Below are 24,807 nucleotides of genomic sequence, written 5' to 3'. Positions count from 1 at the left end.
TTTATTTTGTGAGGCTATCCAGGGACTGGAAAGACTACCTTGTTGTTACACTTCACAATGCACAGTGATGTCAACGAGTTTATTTTGTGAGAATATCCAGGGACTGGAAAGACTACCTTGTTGTTACACTTCACAATGCACAGTGATGTCTACGAGTTTATTTTGTGAGGCTATCCAGGGACTGGAAAGACTACCTTGTTGTTTTGCTTCACAATGCACAGTGATGTCTAGGCCTACTAGTTTATTTTATGAGGATATCCAGGGACTTGAAAGACTACCTTGTTGTTACACTTCACAATGCACAGTGATGTCTAGGCCTACTAGTTTATTTTATGAGGATATCCAGGGACTTGAAAGACTACCTTGTTGTTCACTTCACAATACAAAGTGATCTCCACGAGTTTATTTTTGTGAGGATATCCAAGGACTGGAAAGACTACCTTGTTGTTACACTTCAAATTGCACAGTGATGTCTACGAGTTTATTTTTGTGAGGATATCCAAGGACTGGAAAGACTACCTTGTTGTTACACTTCATAATGCACAGTGATGTCTACGTGTATATTTTGTGAGGATATCCAGGGACTGCAAAGACTACTTTATTGGCAACTATCGCCCTCAGATATCAGTGCTACCTATTATTTCAAACATTATTGAACATGCATTTCATAATCAACTTTATGAGTATCAAAGGCATTCTTTCCCCAAGTCAATCTGATTTTCGTCCTAATCATTCTTGTGCCGCCACTTTACTTGATGTTCAAGATTATATTTTGAAAAATTTGAATGATCGTCGTGCCATAGGTGATATTTTTAAAGAAATCCTTGCAGTGCATGGCATTAATGGGATTACCCTGCTTAAGGGATCTGGAATGAGTGTTTCAACAGTATTTTTGTGGGACATGAGAGCAAATCAGACATATCGAATTGCATTCTGAATACGAAGAATGTCTTTCTGATATCAAATAATTTTCATTTTTTGAAATTCACGATAGGCCTATAATACAAATTTTATGACAAATTATTAAAATTTGATATTTTTCACATTTTTGATATAACAGTCCTCGAAGTAAATCTTATAAATCTAATGATATATTCTTAAAGTGTAGCTGAGAGGAAAAGCCGACGATCAATTGAAAATTTTGACCCCGGGTTTTGACCTTCCATGTTGAAGATATGGATTTTTTCCCCCAAAAGACCTAATGCTATATATATATAAAAAAAAAGCATTTTGAAAAAATTGTCCCATGCTTCCTTTTGTCAGACAAACAAACAAACAAACAATATTATGTGAAAAAAAGTGCTGCTCCCGGTGCTGCTACATGTAGCTATCTTCAGTAGATAGCAATACAATATTTTATACCCCACAGGGATTTCGGAAATCACCTTAGGGGATTTTGGCCCCTGGAATTCGCAAAGAACTGGCAACCTGCGAATTAAAAAAAAACATCGATAAACAACTCAAATCTGGCATGCAGCGGAAGCAAAGATCTATTGTTCCGAGATTTCTGGGCTTTTTTCTAATGGAATGCTGCGGAAAAGCTCCGTAAACTAGTATAAAGAGGTAATTTTGGTACATCTTAATATTGTTTAATAAGGAATATTTTATATTCCAGTATAATTTGGGCGGTGAATGAGCAGATCAATTTTAAGCTTACCTCCGGCTCCGCCTTTGATGCACTCAACCGTGACATTCATGATCGCTCACGTAATACAAAGAAAACCACACGCACTGCACGGACACGTACACAACTTACATCTTGCACAACTTACTCGAGAACTAGCTCTAGCTTCGAATTTGCATACATTCTTTGATATTTTCTATTTTCTAAACACAAATCAAGTGATCAAAATATTTGAAAGGGCATTTTGGGGCGATCCTGACTTTTAGACCACCCGCGCTATATAACTTGAGGTACAAATTGCAAATTTATCATATTAAACTTTCGCAACAAGGTTAAACATGATTTCAACTGAACAAACATACCTTTTATTCCATCGAACAAGCTTTATTTTGTTCCAAAATTCACGTTTTTATAGCTATTTTTGACGTAAAAGAGCTGGTAACAAAACCGGTGATGCCAGCTCCGAAGTTTTCGCGTAGCACAAGCGCTTGATGTACGCTCGTTTTGACGGCAATTTACGCGAGTGTATCATGCACTTTCAAGCGTGTTTGACATCGTTTTACTGCGTGACGCAATTCTGCATTCATTCAAGATGGCGAATTTCTCGAAAAACGTGATGTATTTTGCCCCGTAATTTCCCTCAGTACTCAAAGCCCTGCCCTCTTTCACAATATTTTAGCTTCTTGGATATCATCGGAAACATAGATTAGTAATATTAGGTGGGTCACTGTATTTTTAAAGATTTTTTAGATGATTTTTACGATGAAAAAATTGATGTTTTAAACTTCTTTTCAAAAATTGGTTTTAGCTTGTTAAAAAACGGGTAAAAAATTGTTTTTAGCTTGTTGGATATTTTTGCTTAATAGTTTAAAGCTTGACTCCTAAGATGAAACTTTTAGTTTAAGCTTGTTAGAATATTAAACCTTGATCTTGATGAAATAGTAATATTTGAGCCCTATATAGCGCGGGTGGTCTAAAAGTCAGGATCGCCGCATTTTGTGATCCAGACCACACGCTCTGCATCTGCCTGCATCTGCTCTGCTAACAAAAGTTGAGATTTGTATACCACAGCCTCTGGTAGCTCGAGATACTCTAGCTAAAATACAGGTTTCATTTCACTATCTTACATTATCTTGCAGTATTTCAGCTAGAGTGCCATCTAGATAGAAAACCTGTTTTTTTTCTGAAAACTTGTTTTTACAAAACACGTAATCTTTTCATGACTTGACGCGACCAAGAATCCAAGATGGCCATCATTTTTATTCAGTCACCATCTGCATCTGCATCTGTTTGCTACTGCGTAAACACCTGGTAGAGGTTATCTCACACAGAATTTTATAGCGCATCAAGGAGTCGGAGGGCTAATTTTTGCTACTCGGTCGTTTGTGCAGTTTGTCGATGTTGATGGTCTATATTAGGGTGCATCAAACGCCCCTCATGTCATGCAAATTTTTTCTACCTAGTCTTAAAATGTTCCATTGGGCTAGAAAACACCCTGTGTAAAATTTGAAAAAAATTGAAGGTGGTCTAGGGTGGCCTCGGTGGCGTTGAAGTTGCGAGGTATTGAAATTGCCTTCTTACATACGGCAGCTATATTAAAGACACCTTTGTTACCACAAGAAAAAATAGCTGCCATTTGTTTTATTGCCTACATTGATATTAAGTGATCATAATGGATATCAAATATAAAAACAATCATGCATAAGCTTTAGAATCCTCAGTTATCATCTTACAAAGGAATAGCTGCCATATGTGCTATTTTCTAATAATGCCTGTATGTTGTTTATCCTCCTAGTTCCTAATATACGTTAGGTTTAAATGATATTTGTTTCTGCAAAAAACATAAATGAGGTATTCCCAATGCTTAGAACCATTCATTTCTAACATAGTATAATAAACATAAGCATAAAACATAAACAATGCAATTTATAAAGTTCCTTTTACCAAAAGTAGGCAAAGCGCTAAAAGAGAGAAGACAAGAAAGGAAAAGAGCTAATCAGTAGGGAAGAGTAGAGGTGAGTTTTAAGGAGATTCTTGAAGCGTGATAATATTTTCTTGACCTCACCTCGGACAGTGGTGGGCAACTCCAATGCCTATCATTCATAGAAGTTGGGAATGCTGCAGATTTCAACATCTGGGAAATTTTGAGCTGTAATTTAGTTCAAACGACCTGGCGCACTGCATCTAAGTCTTAATTGATGGCAAAAGTCTTGTATTCAATAAAGATCTGTCTCCTAGAAGAATCCATTTAAAAGCAACTTTCTGCAGGAATGATCACAAAGAAGCAGCAGTTATCAAAGTTGCAAGACTTTGTGACTTTTGTAACACCCTTGGTGGATCACTTGCAGTGTAGCTGATGCTCCTTGGAATGATCTGCAGCTTTTTCAGTCTACTGCATTACTATGCTGTGAACCCTGATGTCCCCAGCAGCACTGTCAAAGCCTTTAAGCATACCTCTGGTACTTAACACCTGAAATGGTACCACTTTCCTCTCATACCTAGTACCTGAGGATGAGGAGCAACAGTTGGCTGATGGACTCCTTAAGCTTCAACCAAGTGAAGAAATACAAGCACCAAGAGACAGATTTGGCACAGGTTTGGAAGTTCCCAGAAGATATCAATGAGTCCACTACTTTAAATTATTTAGTGTCACAAGACTTCTAAGTTATGGTTTACAATTCAGCATCTCCACATCAACTCCACTTGGGCCAGTGAGGAATTCCAGGTTGATAACTGCTGCTTCTTGGTGCTTGTTCCTGCAGAAAGTTGCTTAATAGATTAGATTCTTGTACATGTAGGAGACAGATCTTTAATTGAATATAAGACTTTTGCGATTCATCTAGACTTATGCAGTGCCCCCAGGTTGTTTGAACTTATAATTACAGCTCAAAAAGGATTCTTTTAGGAGACAGATCTTTATTGATTACAATTACTTTTGCCATCCATCTAGACTCAAGCAGTGCCCCAGGTCATTTGAACTTAATTACAGCTCAAAACTTCCCAGATGTTGAAATCTGCAGCACCTCTGTCACTTTCAAAGAGGTATTAGAGGAATTGGATGAGACAGGTGCCCTGTTCAATTCTAAGCAAACTAATGCTGTATTGATTACAGGGTCATTATTTCTCAAATCACCCAAAAAAAATATGATTTTACACCTCACCCCCTTCAAATTTGTTCAAAATTGGTATACAAGGTGATTTTGGCTGGCAAAGCTCAAATTTCAAATTTTAGCTTAATCGGACATACAGTTTTCGCTATGCCCCGCCCATTTTGGAGATTTCAGCGAAAAAAATGGCGCCCATCACAATATTGTCGCGACCATATCTCCGTAACCGTAGGTCCTACTGAGCTGAAATTGGTGTCATTTTTTAGCTAATCTCTCAAAGAATCCAAATCTACTATCATTTAGTGTGTAGGAGGAAGAGAAAAAATGTGACCTCTTTTTCTGTACTTTGACCTTGAATTTGACCTTGTTGCCCACGTGACCGTGAGGCGAATTTGCGTTGGAATTACACCTCCATATGTTGTCTACATAATATCAAAAAATTGGAGGGTAATATTTTTGTTTTCTTGCTAGGCTTTCATAAAGCAAGCATGTGGTTGAAAAACTGTAATTTTGTATGTAGGCTCAGTATATTGTACACATGATACTATTATAATATAGGCCAATTGTACATAGGCCTATATGTACATGCATTAAATACATATGTTTTCACCTGCATGCCTGCTTTGTGAAAGCCTAGCAAAAAAACAAAAAATATTACCCCTCCAATTTTTTGATATTTTGTAGACAACCAGTATAATTCAACCCAAATTCCAGGGTCACGTGCAACAAGGTCAAAGTGCAGAAAAAAGGTCACAAATTTTCTTACTCCTACATACTAAATGATAGCAGATTTAGATTCTTTGATAGATTAGCTAAATAATGACACCAATTTCAGCTCAGTAGGACCTACAGTTACGGAGATATGGTCGCCGATAATATTGATGGATGCGCCATTTTCACAAATCGCAAAAAAATGGGCGGGCATAGCTAAAACCTGTGACGTCGGATTAAGCTAAAATTTGAAATTTGAGCTTTGCCAGCCAAAATCACCCTGTATACCAATTTTGAACAAATTTGAAGGGGGTGAGGTGTTTCCCATTGGGTGAATTGAGAAATAATGACCCTACATGTTTATTTGCTCCAATATTAATGCATCACAGATATACTTAAATTTAAATATCTGTGATTGCATTCACATTCACGAACCTCCTCTCACAGTGAATGAAATTTATCCAGCGTGACATCACTAGGTGTCACCATAGCTGGAACATAAATGAATGGTTTTAAGCATTAGGAATACCTCATTAAATGTGTTTTTGCAGAAACAAATATCATTTAAACCTGTAGCATTGTCAAGAAACCAACATATATTAAGGAACCAGGAGGATAAACAACATACAGGCATTATTAGAAAATAGCACATATGGCAGCTATTCCTTTGTAAGATGATAACTGAGGATTCTAAAGCTTATGCATGATTATTGTTTTTATTTTGGAACTTTTTGATATCCATTATGATCACTCAGTATTACTGTAGGCAATAAAACAAATGGCAGCTATTTTTTCCTGTGGTAACAAAGGTGTCTCTAAATAGCTGCCGTATGTAAGAAGGCAATTTCAATACCTCGCAACTTCAACGCCACCGAGGCCACCCTAGACCACCTTCAATTTTTTTTAAATTTTACACAGGGTGTTTTCTAGCCCAATGGAACATTTTAAGACTAGGTAGAAAAAATCTGCATGACATGAGGGGCGTTTGATGCACCCTAGTCTATATAGTTGGTCGGGTAAAACATTCCAGGTGGGTATAGTTCTTGGGTAGTATAGAATGATCTATTAATGTAGCAGTTCTTGTTTGCAGAAACATGGGTGTACTGTAGATGAAATTCCCAGCACTTTGTCGCATCTTTGGTCTAGATCCCGGGGGGGGGCACTCAACTTAAATTTTGGTAGGGGTGTGCGGCGCGGAGCGCCAAACTTTGGGAACTAAGAACTGATTGTTGGCCAAAATAGGGGCTTGAAGAACTGAAATTAGGGCCAAATTATAGGCTGTTGAGCTAAAAATTTCTAAATTATTTCCAAATTTGAGCTTAAAGAGCTACAATTGTCAGAGTTTGAGGCTCAAAGAACTGGAGCAGATCCAAATGTTGGGCTTAAGGAACTGCCGGAGAGCCTGAAAAAGGGACCCTTGAGCGCCGCACATACCCGTACCACCTTAACATGTGAGTGCCCCCGGGGTCTAGATGTCTGGTCTTGGGTTTTGAGGAGGTGACTAATATTGTTTGGTACAAGTCCATGGGTTTCTTTGTAAACAAGCTGAAGGCGGGCTCTGGTGCGACGAGTTTCGAGGCTATCCCAGTCAAGTTGGCCAAGCATGTTTGAGACACTTGAGTGGCGACTGTACAGTTAGCAACCTGGACAACCGATTCTTTTGTTATGCAAGGCTCACTCAGTCATTTAATGAGGCAATACAAACGATCGAATTTGGTGTTGAAATGAGCTAAATTTTGAGTGACACCTTTTCAATGTAAAATTAATTTTCTCGGCCAAATGAAAAGCAATCATTTTCATTTTTTCAGTAAATGTCAGGAAAAACTGTAGTGCTTGATACTGTATTTTTTTTCAAATCCTAGTGTTAAACTTACATGTAGGCGTGAAATTCAGTCATTTAGTGTAAGATTTTTGATTATGATAGGCTTAAACTCTGCCCATGAGCCTTTTTTTTTTTATCAACCTTTTAGCTTTTCAAAGTAATATAGTTCGCTAATGAAGGATTTTTCCCAACTTTCTAACGCACATCACCGTGAGCGATATATCATAGTTTTGTCAGAATTTCCGCTTTGATTTCACCATTTTTTACTGCCGGCTGAAAATTTTTCAAAATCAACGCGTGAAATCTAAGGCTAATACTAGCATTGTGGATCGATATCCCTGGGTTTAATATGTAGACCGGCATGGCTACAGTGTTGCCAGAACTGCAAAGAAATTCCCAGGCCTTAAAACCAATCTTTGTGAATTGATTGTTTTTATGTTTGATGGTAAATTTCGTGCTTTACGCGCTTTGAGTTCCTCATCGGAAGATATTGTGCATTATAAGAACCATTCATTATCATTGTTAACTTTTACAGGTTTTTGTTTTGAAACAAAAACAAAAACCTGTTCAAGCAATTATTTAAAATTGCTTGCCTAAAAACAGAATAACTTGGATGTTAATACTTGACGTAGTGTTTCAATTGTCATGAAGGTGACTGGGTATGGTGCCTTTTGTTTGTGTTTGTTTGAAACTGATTTTGGAAACCCACCGAAAGTCATAGGCCCTAATGAAGCAGCCAAAACAATACCAGGTTAAACATGAAGTTTAAAAAAACCTTATAACCTAAAGGAAAAAAAATGAGCCTTGCATTGAAAGTCGTGGTTAAAGTGTGTTGAGTACCACCCCAGAGTTTCCCTACATACACCCCCACTACCCACCTCACACACCTCTGCACCCACCCTACCCCATAGGCCTACATGATATTACACACTGGTACATAATAATATTTATATAGCACGACTATAGCTATACATTTAGGTATAGCGCTAAATTATGACAAATAGGGTTATAGGCCTATACATGTCAAATTAAAAACAAACCCGAACACAAGTCTGAAGGGTGTAATGAAAATGCCAACACACGATGGGGGGGGGGGCATACAAAATTCACCTGGAGATAGGAGGGACAGAAGATTAAAATCCCCTATAATAACACGCTAATTTTTCTAGGTTAGGACCGTGGATTTTCCCATGGACCTCAAGCGTGCGTCTCTTAATACGGACTAACCTAGGTAAACAAACAAACAGACAGACAAAATGGTTTTCATAATCATGGAATAATCATCGCAACAAAATCAACCTAACGTTCTGTTTGCTTTAACATTACGGTACTCGAGAACTCTAGCTTCGAATTTGCACACAATAGTTACGCATTCGATGCTTGAGTGCGTTGCTATTGTTTTTTGGTCGGACAGCGGTGCAATTGTTTGCACCGGAGGTTATTTATTCTGTTAATGTTGAAATTTGGATGAAAGTTATTTCGATGAGTCAACTGCATCTTTTGAGCAAGATTTGCCTATTTTGGACAGTCTAAAATTTTGCTGAAGTGTAATTTTAGCAACATTTTTGATGTAATCGCCTATCGTGATATGCTGTGTTTATATACTTCTGAACTTCCATTGCTTTACACGGTGGCGTGCTTCAGCGAATCCGACTAGATTTTGAATGCAATGGTCTCTAGCCTAGAATGTGAAGCTATTGGTGAGCAAATTCTTGGCTAGACTTCTCGAGCAACTTTAACAGCAACTTTAATCAATAATATGCTTTCTCCATGACATATCAGATGTCAATTCCACACCCAAGTATTGAATAACTGCATTTAGTCGGAAAAGTTAAATAATTGCTTTTCTAAATTATTTCTTTCCATTAGATCCCCTTCTTGAGATGTGAATATCGGTGCATGTAACTTCCGGCTCATCGACTCAAGGTATTGTATGCTAAATAGGCCACGTAAAATTTGGTTATTGGGAGGATTTTCTTGAATTGACCAGGGCAGAATTTTTTTTTGTGTGCAAAATTGGCATTGCTAGCAGTTGTAATCCTTTTTTAAAGGGTGTCTCTGGCAATCACAATATTAAGCTTTATAAATATGTTAGAAAATTAATTATCAAGCACGAATCACATGGTTTTATTTGAAACATACTCATATTGACCATTAATACAGCCGTCTCTCAACACACGATATTCAAAATTCCTGGGCGCCAAAATTGTCCAGTGCAATTACATCCATACAATTAAAAAATATAAATTGTAAATGAAGGCTGACAACAATTGAGCACAAATAACCATGACATCATTGCACTAGATTTCGGTGCGAGAATTTTGAATATCGTGTGTTGAGAGCCAGCTGTTTTTATTCATTTTTATGGTCAATATGAGTCTGTTTAAAACCATGTCATTTGTGCTTGATAATTATTTTTTAAACATTTAGGCATAATGTTGTGATTGCCGGAGACATCCTTAAAATGTATTTTTGGAAAACGACACTTAGGCACCCGCACTTTTTATTTGAAGGTTCTGTCAAGGTGTAGAATAGGGACTGCCTTTTCAGGAGAGCGAGACCATTATTGCTCTAGATTGCTCTCCTTAAATCTGATATAGGAGAGTGATTTTAGCTCTCCTTATTTGACCACTCTCTCCTTACATTCTATTGTAAATGCTCTATAATGCTCTCCTTGAAGGCCCCAGAAGAGCTATTTAATGCTCTCCAATGCTTTCACAAGGTCATATCTTAAAATTCTGTGCATCAAAATGAACCAAAATTACACACAGGATTACTTCAATACTCTACTCTAAACACATGTCAGTAACCAAGCAGTTGTCCAACTGACACAACAGTAAAATGCACTAACATGGAACAGCTTCCTGGACAGCATTCACAGCCCAATAATTGACACCCAGCACAAGAAATCTGTGAGAATGCATACGATCCTTACAAGATGACAATTTCCAAAGAGTAAGTGGAATACATGTAGTCTCGAACGGGGCTGAATTTCTGCTTTTCACACACTTTCCTCAAGAAACAGGTCTTGTTCTACATTATTCCACTTACTCACTCTTGTGTTTAGAGTCTAGTATTGAAGTAATCCTGTGTGTAATTTTGGTTCATTTTGATGCTCAGGATTTTAAGATATGACCTTGTGAAAAATTGTAAGTTCCTCTTTTGGCTTAGTGTATGATGTGCAATTATATAATTGATGATCGTGTGGTAGTGAGTTAGAAATTTCTCCATTTAGTTTGCTTGAAATCCTAAATGTGACACGATCTGGTCCATGGGGGCCAAAGGAGGCATTTTTGAAAATTGAGTTACTGCAATTATTACATTATACATTCAATAGGCTTCCATTTACTGAAGACACCAAAGGTCTAGCATACTTGGATCAAAAGTTATGAAGTTTTTTGATGCCTATTTTCTTATGTATTTTATTGTTTTTTACTCCATATTTTTACCTTTATCTCAGTTTCAAATTTGCAGCCTTAGGCCCCCATGGACCAGATCATGTCACAAATGTGACCTGCTATCATGAAATGAGTGTAAGGTCGCAAGTTGGTAGATTTGAGATGTCCTGACTGCTGTGTCGGTGTGCTTTGTTTCACATGCACCTGTTCAAGCCAATATAATGCATAGTATGTATGTCCTTTGTGAATTGGGGCCCAATGGGCCATTCACAAAGGACATACTACTGGCTTGTACAAGTGTGCAGCAAACAAAGAACACTAACTCAGCAGCCAGGATGTCTCGAAACTTTAGGGTACACCCTGTCAGTCCGAAACACCGTTGATCGGATCCCCTGTCCGTCCGAAAATCTAATTGAAAAAGACGTCAACCCTAGCCCTAACCCTCGCCACAACCTTAACCCTAACCCTAACGATTGATGATGGTTCGGACTGACGGGGAGACCCACAACTTTACGCTCATTTCGTGGTAGCAGGTCATAAATGTGTTATGGAATTTCATTAAGATATTTTGCAAAATTTGACTTGAAATGAAATTTATGTGAATAATAATTTAGGATCAATAACTTTGATCTTTTGTTCTTCCTATAGGTATACTAATTGTTCTATGCACAGTTCCGGTGACTGGTAAGGCTACAATTTGGTGGTGTTGCTGATGGTAAAATAAATGCTAGGTAAGAGACATATGTCGAGCATTGTAAATTTGTAAACAATCTGAACATTTTGCTTTGGATATTGGAATTATCCTCAGTTCCAAGGCAAAATGTTTTGATTTTTTACACTGTCCTCAACTGTTTTCAACTGTCTAAAATCATACGCCCAAACCATTGTGAGTCTCAAATCCATTGTGACTTGTCCATAAGATTTCGTCGTCTGCATCACATACATGTCGTATCTCAAAAGGCTGCCATGTGTGATTTTTATTATCATTGTTGTATTTCATATTGTTATATATTTCAACATTCTTTGTTCTTTTATTAGGCCAAAAAAAAAAGTTTGTCTCAAAGCTTGCGTGCGCATGTGTAAAATCACACAATTTGAAAAAAAATGCGGAAATTTATTTTATTTCAAATTATTTTTTTAGTTTTTTTCGGAAAAATTCGGCAAAAATCATCCTTTTTTTTTCCAAATACCATAAGAATACCAAGTCGGGAATAAAAAAAAAATCATTTGTTTTCAAACCACTTGTGAGCTTTGAGACAAATCTTTTTTTGGCCTTAATAGAATAATTGTAATAATGTAATATACCTCAAAATCAAGATATTGAAGTTACTTTCACAGTGTATCTCATCACAATTAAATGACACTAATAAAAAGTCACACAAGGCAGCCTTTTGAGATATGACAGTATGTGATTCAGATGATGATCATGTTGGAGACTTAGAGTTACAGTGGGTTTGGACTCACGACCGGGTGGAGGGATTTAGGTCACAGTTTGCGACAAAAAAGTGTCAAGTGATCAAATGACTGGTAGCAATTGTTATGGGTGTCTGCGTTTACACGTTTAACCGACCGTAAAATGCACCATCCATTTTAGGAAAATCACTAACCGTTTAAACATTAAAAAAAAAAAAAGTAAAAGTTCTGAGGTTTTTATTCAAAGCTGGATAAAGTTGCACACTGTACTTAAAGCCATATTATAACATTTGCTGAGGAGGACGCCCTCGCTGATTTTTTAAAATTCATTTTTTACACGATTATATTGTACTTTATTAAACCAATATACCCTGCAAAAATCAAGACTCTAGGTGCTGTAGTTTTGTCAAAATCCGAGATTTTGAATAAAATGACGGAACCGGCGTTTTATTATTACGATGGAATTATTAGTCGAACGCATACACAATGTTCATAACACACAGTACGTACATGGCGTGCGGGACGGTGATCTACACAACAAAGGGTTGTACCATAACATGACCGAAGGAGTGGTACGTATTGGCGACATATGCGCTGGTAGTAAATTCCAATTTTCTTTGCTTTGCCGTAGTTGTTCGCTCAAAAATAAAAGGGATATATCTGACAGTAAAACTAACATTTTATGGCAAAGAAATGCTAATCTATTTTGTACGAAAATGTTATAATATGGCTTTAAATGACTTTTGCTTCTATTTAACAGCTAGCAACGCATGTTAATTCAATTATTTTGGTACCGATATCGGATCGGATATCAGCAGATATTACAAAATCGATATCGGGGATCGGTAGAAAAATGCCATATCGGTTGAGTCCTAGTAAAAACAAAAATTTGTATTGTTTATTCTCCAATTAACCTTTATAGTTACTGTTTATTTTGTTCTAAAATCATCTCTTCCACAGAAAATCTAAACGGCGAAATAAAGATACGAGGAGATCCTACTATCTTCATTTTAGTGCAACACAAGACTTAATGGCAAGAATGCTGTAAACATAGACTTATTGTTCCGACATCATACAAGAAAGGGAACACACCAACAGAGGGCGCAAGATATGTGATGTCACACAGCTCAAGAGGAGCAGGAATCTCCTAGATTGAAGTGATCCAAAAGCATGATGTCAATTGGCTCCAGGGTAGGACAGTAGGAGATTGAAATCCACAAGTTTGTATTGTTGAATGTAAAGACATTTTATAACAAAGGCCTATTGTTATTTTTAGTTAGTTGGGGTCCATATGTTTTATTTTAAGCCACACTGTAAATCAGTGCATGTTTGTGCTGAAAGGAAGGGGAAACTCAATCAATCGCAAGTGGTCATCAGCAGCATAAGTGGTCATCATCAGGGCTAGAATTCTCCTAAAGACTCGTAAACAAATTGGTAGGAATCAAACTTTTTAAACTTTTTATGGTTTCACGGCAAAGATTGGGCGAGAATCAAATTGCAAGATTCAAGTTTGGTTCTGGCACTGTATGACAAAATCTAGGGATAGAACCCTAGTCACGTTTGGAACATATTATGTTATTTTGCCCACATCTCTGCACTGATGAGAAGGATGTGGTTAAAAGCATAGTTAGCATGAATATTCATTACATGACATCATCTCATGAATATTCATAGTTCAGTGTAACAGGTGTATTAATGTTTTAATCAAGTACTATTTCCAAGAAATCATGCAAATATTTTTACCCCATTACCTGATAAAATATTTGTATATTTGAAACATTGCAATTTTGAAAGCCAAATGCAATGCATAAAATCTTAACTTCTGAAAATATTGATTGAGAATTAATGTGTATATTTTGCTCAATTGTGTGTATTAATTACTGAACTTGATTACAAAGTTATATGTTTATGTACCAAATGCAGTTTTGGGAAGTGCAATATTAACAATTTTATTTCAAGATCTTTCACAACGACTTATTACAATGTAAGTGTAGCAATACTTTGTTTTTTTATTTTTGAAGCTGAAATCATAAGCACACTTTTTTACCATTCTTAAAAGTTCTTTCATTGTCTTTAAAGTTCTTTCAAAGTCCTAGCAGTTCAGCTAAGTATCTTATAGCCTCTTTGTTTCTGTGACGACTCATTTTTATAGTTATTGTTTATTTTGTTTTTATAATTACCGGTATATTAAAACACACACAAAAAATGGCTGAAGATATGAAGCCTATCAAATGGGGGCGCTTCACTCTCCAAACTTGCTCAGTTGTCCTAAGTGACATAAATGCCACATTTGGTTTCTCACAGCAAGAGCTTGAAGCGCCATTGAAGAAACACATCGAGAAAAATATCGCTTTCCAGATGAAAATGACACATACTGAAGTTTATAAGTGCATCACCAAAGAGAAAATTGAAATTGATAAAGGGTCATGGCGAAGCTGGAACACAGAGTGTTCCAAAGATGTCTGCATCTGGTTTTGAAAGGAAGGGAATGGAGAAGAGTGCAAAGAAGAAGAAGAAGAAGGGAGGAGTAAAACATGAAGATAAACAAAAGAGGTTGGCATCACCAAAGAAAGGGAAGAAAAAAAGGAGAAATGAGGAAGGAGTTGAAAGTGCAGGTGCGCAAAGTAAATCAACATCTCAAATGACAGGAGAATATGAAGATGAGAATATAAAGTCAGAAATGGCGAAATTTGAATGGAATAACGGGGTGGAGAGTGGAAGCGATTGGGAAGAATCAGCAAAATGGAGTAACGGGGTGGAGAGTGGAAGTGACTGGGAAAAATGGACAACACAGAGTAACGGGGTGGAAAGTGGAAGTGATTGGGAGGCGGAAGAAGGGATTTCAGGCGCTAAAGAAACAGCACCGCTAGATATTAAGAAGAAAAACACATGCGCTTACTGTCACAAGAGTTATCCGAGTAAGAAAAGTTTAAATAATCACCTTCATATTCACGGCGCCAAGACGTTCAAGTGCACCATGTGCGCCAAGAAGTTCGTCTTTAATCACCAGTTGACGTCTCACATGAGGACACACACGGGGCAGCGACCTTACGTATGCGAATACGAAGGATGTGGCCGAACTTTTTCATGGTCGACTAATCGCGCACTTCATTACCGCATACATAGGAAAGAGTACCCCCATAAGTGTAATCAGTGCTCAAAGCGCTTTTTAACGTCGGGGAATTTGAAGAATCATGTTCGAATCCATACTGGAGAGAAACCATATGCCTGTGGAGTTTGCGACAAAAGGTTTTCGACAACCAGCAATTTGCGGATGCACGAGCGCAACAAGCACTCCACGTACCGCCCTCATGTATGCGGTACGTGTGGCCGGGCGTTTGCCGCAAGTAAAGATATGCTTCAGCACGAGAGAGTTCACACAGGAGCGAAACCATATCAGTGCAAATACTGCAAGGAGTGGTTCCGAACGTCTGGAAATGTCAGGCGACACGAACGGGTGCACACAGGGCAGAATCGTCATCAGTGCACGATTTGCAAGAAGGTGTACACGCGAAAGTACGGCTTAACTCAACACATGCTGATCCACAATGGGAAGTCAGAGTTGAAATGCCGATTCTGCGACATGGCGTTTTCTCGAAGGCATATTTTGGAAGGACACGAGAATCGTCACCAGGGCCAGAAGCCTTACCAGTGTACCTTCTGCGAGAAATATTTTTATCACAAAGCGACACTTGGAGTGCATCTGAGAGTAAAGCATGGAAAGAGTGAAGGCTCAGTCAAGGAGACAACAAATACAGATAAGAAAAATAAAGAAAATAAGAGCTAAAATTTAATGAAGTGACCACAAAGCAAATAGCTAAAGTTTAGTAGTCACCAGCACCCAGATGTCACAAAGCAAAATGTACTTTTTTATTAGGATTATTTTATTCCACCAAAATATACAGCCAACAAAATAATTATGGTACCAGTTATTTTCACCCCAGTTTTTCCTAAGCAAAGACTAACTATGTCAACATTAAAACCAGCAACAATACCTATACCCTTTACCTCTGATTTAAGACTTGATTAATGTTGAAATCAGTTGAGAATTAAAGGGAAGGAACAAAATCAAAAGTTGCATTTTATAGAAAGCACAATGCTAGTGTGCGCAAGGTCTTAGCTAGCCATGCGTCCACCCGTCTTTAAGACGGCCTAATCTAATTTTAGATGGGTGGATTTAATGGATTTTACAGATGTGATAGCTCTAAAACAGATGATTTTAAGGTTATATGAACTTGAGACTAATTCAGAGTGACATGTAAAGGCCAAATCAGGACATATTTGACCCTAGTGACCCTTCCATGGGTATAGACAAGTTAATTGTTTTATATTTGGGGGTCAAATTTTGGTATCTGCTTGGATGGGTGGTTTCTGCTTTCTGGCTAAGACAATGCTAGTGTGTGTTTAGGCATCCAGTGGAACCATCTGCAACTTTTGAATTTGCATCTTCCTTGGGATTTTGCATCACTGTGTCTTTATTTCTTGACCGATTTTAAAGAATGAGGTCTTAATTCCAAGCTAAATGATGCAGCTATTGGTTGCTGGTTCTAATTATGACATATCTGTCTTTGTTAATGATATACTGTATAAGTGGTAATTTTCGCGTACAGTTATTTTCGCGATTTGGAGTGAGAGACACATTTTCGCGAATGTTATTTTCGCGATTGCCCAGTCCTTCCCTATACTTGTAATACATTATTGCATACATTCGCGAGGTGTTATTTTCGCGGTTGGAGCTCTAATCGTGAAATTTGCGAAAATAAAACCCTCGCGAAAATTACCACTTATACAGTGCAGGGGTGAAAATAACTGGTATATTAATTCTTCTACTGTCTGTACGGGAATAGAAAATTTTGTCAATGTGAATGACAAGACATAAGCATTTTAAATGCTGATCTTGCACATACCTGGTATGTTGAGTAAATGGGCTATTCTATTTAAAATCTGCAATACCCCTGTGGAAGATTTAAGAAACATCTTCTACAGAGGGAGTATGTTTTTCAAATGGAATTGGCCAGGGTTAATTATTTTGAAAGCCATGCTGCCGCTGTATATGGCTTTACTTATATCTTCCACAACTGGAGTGAGTATTTCAAATGTAAGTTACCCAATTATCTATTCTATTTGAAACCCATACTCCCTGTGTGGAAGACTTTAGCTAAATCTTCCACAGGGTGAGTGTCAATTTTCAAATGTAATAGCCCATGGATGCACAGGGTATAGCATTGTAATATGAACTTATGAATTATGAATGTTACTATAACACACCAAATGTGTCTTTTATCACACTTTTCATGTTTTGTTTTTTTATAAAGTGTTAAAGTGTTTGGTGTAGCGCACTATAAATCACCTCTGTTTGTTGTATGTGTTTATGTAATATTATGTGTTAGTATTTTGAATTGATGATATAATTGACATGCTCACTCATCACTCTGCACAAGCCACAATATAGGCTAACATTCCATTTGGAAATTCCATGATACACACCTAGAAGTGAAGATGTTAGCCTGATTTATTAGGTATTTTAACCCCCTAAGCACTACCTGCCAATCTAACATTGCCTGTGATTGGTCAGTTACATGATATCTTCATTTTAATCACCAGTTTTGCAAATAATTCACCAATTTTTTTTTGCATGGTGAAATTATTCTAACAATGTTGCTGATTGGTGCAATTGATAATGAAAACTTCTTTTTGACCAATAGGCAGGTAGTTCTCATGGGGTTAAGCAGGCATGTATGTGACCCATATTGGTAAAAGTTGCATTGTTCAGTTTTTAGATATGGTTGAAAATAGGTTGATACGGTGACATACTGCCCTCTAGAGGATTTGCTATTATCAGAGACAGAATTAAAAAGACTAGTTTGCGTCTGACGTCATCTGTCTATCAGGCTCGGGCATGGTTTGTTTACGAGCATCGTGAAGATTGAGTTTTTGAACGCTCCAATAAAACAGTGTGCCTTATGGTTAACCTTGCACCTTTAAATATATAAACTGTCTCAAAAGTTATGTCTTAGTAATAGGAAACTTTCTTTCCGCCATTTTCTACGATTCCTTTTCTCCGATCGGAACCAGATGAATCAACCTCCTTTTACGTGGTACTATACTAACCAATCAAGGGTTGTGGGGAGTGTGACGCAAACTAGCCTTTTTAATTCTGTCTCGGATTATAAATCTTAGTATCTAGATATGTTCCACCATTAGTGGATTTTGTTTTTTGATCACAAAGGTACTAAAAATCAAGATCTTTTTTTGAAGGAGTAGGAGCATTGCTGGGGCATAATTTGTAGACTGTCTGTAAATGCTTATTATGTCTAATAATGAATATTTTTGTACAGAGTTTGCTGTGATGGGTCACAGTGGCACTATTGTGTATGTTGTGTATTAATGAATGAGCTATTTCTCATATATAATATAGGTTGTTAAAAGTACACCGAAATGTTGTTGTGTTTTGGTACCTTATATTGTAAATTTACATAATTATATGTAATTTTAATGAGATTCTCTTTAAATGCTGTTCTATATGGAATCAAATCAACACATGTAGTAATCTTTTTTAAATTCCCGAGTTGATATAAAATCTGCTGGACATGGTGGATAGTTCTGATCTATAAAAAAAAAGTTGCAATTAGGCAAAAAAAAAAAAAAAGTTTGTTTCCTGTAGTTGGAATGAAAACCAAAATGCCAAATAAATATTTTATTATTGAAACATGTCTCAAATAACAAATAGTTAAACTCGAAATCAGTGGAGAGTCGATTAGATACGAAAAGTTTTGGGATGATTATAGATTGGTGATCATAGGATTTAAGGCTTTCATATTGCTTGTAAAACAAAATTGGCTGATCCATTTAAAATCCACACTACCCCTGTGGACGATTTTGGAAATAACTTCTGCTGGGGGAGTATGAATTCAAATGGAATGAACACATTAGCAGCTCCATTTGAAACTCACCCTCTCTCAGTGGAAGATTCAGGTTGAATCTTTCTCAGAGGGTTTATGAAATTCAAATGGAGCTGCCTAATGTGTTCATTGCTTTTGAAATGTGAATGATATTTCCAAAATCTCCCACAGGGGTAGTGTGGATTTCAACTGGAATAGCCCAATATTAGCATAAGATGTGCATATTATGTCATGAATATCTTCATCAATGTTGCACCTGGGATCATTTGCATAATTATTATTGATAATCATGGTTCAGTGAATTTTTTCTGGATTTTTTTAAAGCTTTTTCTATCCTTTTTTCAAATGAAAATTAACAATAAAATTGTGTAATGCACAATATAAAGCATGGTATAATAATAATGACTTTTGTTAAGCTCGTTATAATATCAGCTAATTTTTTTATGCAGCCCTAATGCAATGTTATATTTCCAACAAGAATTTTTTACTGGTCTAGGAGCAAAATGCCAGTCATATTAGGGCTGTTGTTGAGTAGAACTTTTATTGTTGAAAATCTTCAAATCTCAAGGTCAGTACTGTTGTCGACAAAGCAGTGCACCAATAAAGTTGACTAAATTATCAGAATATTGGGATTGTAATGGAAAGATAATCTGCACCACTTACATCTTAGAAGACTGATGCAGTTTTATTTCAGGTAAATAATGGTGATGTTAAGAGAACTGGAATGAGCGTTTCAACAGCATTTTTTGTGGGACATGAGAGCACATCAGACCTATCGAATTGTATTCTGAATACGAAGAATGTCTTTCTGATATCAAATAATTTTCATTTTATTAAATTCACGATATAATACAAATGTTATGACAAGTTATTAAAATTTGATATTTTTCACATTTGGAGATATAACAGTCCTCGAAGTAAATTTTATAAATTTAATGATATAGTCTTAAAGTGTATGTAGCTCGGAGAAAAAGCCGACGATCAATTGAAAATTTTGACCTTTCATATTGAAGATATGGATTTTTTTCCCAAAAAGACCTAATTTTTTTGGTGTTTTGGGAAAAAATCCATATCTTCAATACGAAAGGTCAAAATTTTCAATTGATCGTCGGCTTTTCATCCCACCTACATACACTTTAGGTAGAAATCATCAGATTTATAAAGTTTACTTGAGTACTACTAAATATCAAAAATATCAATTTTTAATGATTTGCCATAAAATGTGTATTAAATTGCGAATTTCAAAAAATGAAAATTATTTGATATCAGAAGGCCATTCTTCGTATTCAGAATGCAATTCGATATGTCTGATGTGCTCTAATGTCCCACAATAAATACTGTCCAAACGTTCATACCCCTTCCTTAAGCTTATCTCGAATATTTTTTTTTGACAATTAGCCCCTGCATGTCGACAATTAGGAAAATGAATTTGTCAACAATATTTTCGACAACAGCCTTGCCGACAACAGCCTTAATGTTGATCCAAAAGATAACAAAAACATCAACAGTTAAGTGAGAACCTTGGTATGGGTAATAGAAATGTCTAAATAAAGGTAAAGGGACTGGTCTATCAATATGCTTGAGGGAATAGTATATTGTGACCACTTCACTGTTCAATGGTCTTATTGTCTTTAATATGATTTGGTGCAAGTATTAAATGCACATGTCCTCAACAAAACAGGATTGCGTGCATACTGCTGGGCAAAGAACAATGAGAACTGCCGGTTAAAGAACAATGAGAACTGCAGGGCAAAGAACAATGCGGAGAACAATAAGAACTGCTGGGGGAAAATAACAGCGATAACTGCTGTCTTCTGGGCATAGAACAGTGACAGCTGGCATGCAAAGAATAATACTGGTGACCAATTAGTTTAGAGAACATCATCACCTCATCTTTTGTACTTTTTGCCCTCTGAACACATTTGCTTTCATAACTTAACTTAAGGGGGTACTACACCCCTGCCCAAATTTGTGCCTATTTGTGCATTTTCTCAAAAATTATAGCGCATTGGTGACAAGTAAGATTTGTATATTATAGGGGCAAGGACTACAACTACTGCACTGGAAATGTTATTTCAGCACAGACAACACTTGTGGAGTTACAGTCAAAAATGAGGGAAAACCAATATTTGATCTATAAATCAATAACTACTTGCCTTGAGTTACTGAATTTTTCAGTGCAGTAGTTGTAGTCCTTGCCCCTATAATATACATATCTTTCTTGTCAGCAATGCGCTATAATTTTTGAGACAAATGCAAAAATTGGCACAAAATTGGCCAGGGGTGTAGTACCCCCTTAATGTTTCAAATTGCAGTACATGCAGCTCATTTGTAATGCTCAACTCCAAAGATGTTATTTACAGTACTAGATGTAATGCACCTTATAACCAGTTTGGTTTTGTAAACGTACTGACACAACATACAGTGTATATTTTGTTATCATGATGTGATATATATATTGTGATTCTTTGCACGTCTCTGAAAATTCATCAGTATACATATTTTTCATAAAAAGCACCCATATTTGCCCTAATTGGGCACTTTTTACCCAAATGTGCCCAATTTGGCGCAATTAATGGTCTCCAGCTCCACTGAAAACCCACCCATCGCTATACCAAAATTGCTGAAAAGGTAAACATGGTAAAATGTTAGCACATACCCATATTCTGTCGGTCCGTGTCACGTCACTTCCGGTTGATGATGTTCGAGTGAAAACAAGTCCCTGATTCGATTTTTGTTGATGATTTCTGTCATTGGTGTTATGTAAATTTCGACCGCAAATAGTCAGTGGAATCACACAACCGTTTCTAAGTCTTCAGAGTGGAAGAAACTTACTTGATTTACCGTTTATATACTGACAAACTTAAAATTAAATTCCATGGTCGAGTGTTGTTTTTTCCGAAATTGAATGCCATTCCAGCAACTTTGCTATGTAGCCTCCTTCACAGTCGGTTTCTGTTGTTCATAACAAACCGTGAGCCACATGCAGTTTGGGCCCGAGACTAGAGATAGCCCGGATGTCCGGCCGACAGAATACCATCAATCAGAGAGGCCCCCCATGGTTTGCATCACATTCATTGGCTTAGTTGGTTCATAAATGGGGAATAAAAAAAGTTCAGAATATCTGCTTTAGAGTCAACAATAAAGAATCACACTATAGTATGCATAACTTCCTTGAGGCAGTAAAGTAAAATCAATTTTTGTTATTTTCTCCAGAACTGCTCATTTTTTGCAGAATCTGGATTTCTTTCATAATTGCCTTTTTGAAAATGTGTACTTTTATCTTCATTACTTTTAAACATACAATAATAAACAATATCTAAATTACTGACTCAGAGGGAGGCATACGGTTCATAGCAATTTAAAGGAGGATTTCGTGATCCTAGCATCCTCTTTTTATGACATTTTTCAGTAGATATCCATGAAAAAGCTTATTTCCAAAATTTCAGTTGATTCCGATTTTTGCGTTTATGAGTTATGCATGATTATGTGTATTACACTGCTCTATAGACAATGTGTTGTAATTTCGTTCTGGTGCACCAGAACGAAATTCAAATTTGGTGATATTTTTGCTAAACGAATTAATCTGCAAGAAATATATTGGTACATAAACATTATGTAGCCAGAGGTATCCAGTGGTGTAAAAATCTCAACTTTTTTGGGAAAAGTGGGGGATGAGGCTGTGGATCACGAAATGCCCTTTAACAAATAGAAATATATTTTCTTTGTGAACAAAAAGTTCTTTTAAAATGTAAATATATGGGCTGTTCACCTTTTAATCACATTAACTATAATAGTATAAGGACAATGGAATTTCAATCCCATTGAAACCAGAGATTTACAGAATAGTTTCCATACAAGTGTTTAAATGTAATCAGCACAAATCAAATGGGTTCAAACTGGATCAAGGTCATGGTCAACTTCAGTTTACTTGAGAAAATGTAGGGTGTTTATCAAACCAAGAAAGTGCATTTTGGCCAATACTGGGCAAACAATCACAAATATGCCAACTTGATGAAAATACTATACTGCGCCAATAAAGTATCCTTACACTTGGAAAAATAATCACAGTTTCAAAACTGAACTATATTGGGGTAAATTTGTTTTTTTAATAGATGCTCCATCTAATCCTGCACATTATGAAACCACATTGAATCCAATGTGACCTCAAGAAGTTACAAGCAATTGAATAGACGAAGGTCCAGTTTTAAAAGTGACAAACTGGCCTATACAAGGCGCAAACAGATTCCAACAAGCGCTACAAAGAGACAACACAGTTTCTTCAATGAAGCGTTATTTAAAGCAGTTTTATTTCAGTTTTTACTTCTCTGTACTTTTCATCACTTTCAGTTTATTTTTCAGTTCTTTTGTTTCAGTTTTCTTTTGTTCCTTTTGTTTTAAATTAAAGCCAAACGCATAAATTAGCCATTCACCACTCTCAAACCAGATGTCTAGTCTGTGGAGTTTTGAATAGGCCAGTTTGTCACTTTTAAAACTGGACCTTCGATCTAATCAAATGCTTGTAACTTTACTTCTTGAGGTCACATTGGATTCAATGTGGTGTCATAATGTGCAGGATTAAATGGAGCATCTATTAAAAAAACAAATTTACCCCAATATTGTTCAGTTTGGAAATTGACTATTTTTCCAAGTGTAAGGATACTTTATTGGCGCAGTATATTTACTTATTTGTTGCTCTCAATGGAATTATGTGACCTGGTTTCACAAAATGCCAAACAAGCTGGTAGATTTGCTTCTTAGATAAAGACCTCCAAAGAAGCATGCCACCAAATATTTTCTGAAATGTGATGTTTATGGGGGTTAAAATTGGGGGTATTTTCTTTAATGTTGAAGATTGTTAAAATTGTGAAGACTGACCAATTTGTTCAGTTCTACAAAACAAGATGAAAATGATAAAAATTGTAAATTATTGTTTGTGATGTATTTTAGTGATTTCTTCACCTCAATATAGTGACTGCTGGGTACCAGAAGTGGGTAAGTGCAATAGCTGCCATATGTAGATGTGTACAACATATTGTGCGTAAATTGCCAAATGTACACAGGGCAGCTATTGCACTTACCCACTTATGGCACTGAGCTGTCGATAACTACTTGACTATGCACAGTATTTTTGTATTTCTACTCTAGCGTAAATCATGTTGGTTGTAACTTTTGTATTGATTGTAATTGAAAGTTGAGATTTTTGTTCACAAACAAAATAGGTGAGGTCATGCAAACTACGTGTATTTCAACGATTTCTTATATAATATAGTTGGAAAAAATCTTTCAGTGTCAAAGACCCTAAAAAAGTTTGTCCCTTGTTATCCGCACCCACGTTTATAAAATGGTGCAGAAAAACATTAAAACATTTTTTTAAAAGAAATTATCCAAAATCCTTGACAATAATTGAAAAATTATACAGGGAAAAACACAGCATACTGCATTGCATTTCCAAACTCCTGTAAGACCAGAGACAAGCCTTCTTTTTTTTTTTGGGGGGGAGGCGGAGGAAGGGTCTAACTTGTAAAACAATATTGGGGTTAAAGGCATATTCAGTGATCCTTGCGAAAGTGTAAAAAAATAGAAAATGTGTATAAATTACCTGAAAGTAAAGGATAAGTCATTAAAATGGTCATTAGGAATTATTTTAATGACAAATTTGGCTAAAAACAAGGAAAACAGCATTACTGACAAAGTTGAAGCCCCAATCAAATACATGTAGTTAATTTAAATTACAGATTCATGTAAAATGTCTTATTTTGTCTTTAACACACAGCTTTCGGCTTAACCACTGGCAGAATATGTTAGCACATCTGTGACACATACAATG

The 24,807-nt window shown here is 36.5% G+C and overlaps 1 protein-coding gene and 1 long non-coding RNA gene across 2 annotated transcripts; both read left to right on the top strand.

Annotated features, from left to right (window-relative positions):
• The first annotated feature begins 1,485 nt into the window (after positions 1 to 1,485).
• Positions 1,486 to 13,809, top strand: LOC140170299 (uncharacterized). Its single transcript, XR_011861521.1, has 4 exons — positions 1,486 to 1,563; positions 9,134 to 9,190; positions 11,311 to 11,393; positions 13,036 to 13,809. It is a non-coding gene; the product is annotated as an uncharacterized lncRNA (long non-coding RNA).
• A 167-nt stretch (positions 13,810 to 13,976) lies between these two features.
• On the top strand, positions 13,977 to 16,176 carry LOC140170298 (uncharacterized). The gene has a single exon (XM_072193668.1). The coding sequence runs from the start codon at positions 14,534 to 14,536 to the stop codon at positions 15,860 to 15,862; it is 1,329 nt and encodes a 442-aa protein (XP_072049769.1). The 5' UTR covers positions 13,977 to 14,533; the 3' UTR covers positions 15,863 to 16,176.
• Positions 16,177 to 24,807: the final 8,631 nt, after the last annotated feature.

This window comes from Amphiura filiformis, chromosome 14 (genome assembly GCF_039555335.1).
Source record: "Amphiura filiformis chromosome 14, Afil_fr2py, whole genome shotgun sequence".
NCBI lineage: Eukaryota > Metazoa > Echinodermata > Ophiuroidea > Amphilepidida > Amphiuridae > Amphiura > Amphiura filiformis.
Note: the sequence above shows the minus strand (reverse complement) of the source record. Positions and strands in the feature narration are given on the sequence as shown.

What these genes read in the sequence shown, in the direction of transcription:
- LOC140170298 (XM_072193668.1), top strand. Translation starts at nt 14,534, where the DNA reads ATGTCTGCATCTGGTTTTGAAAGGAAGGGAATGGAGAAGAGTGCAAAG.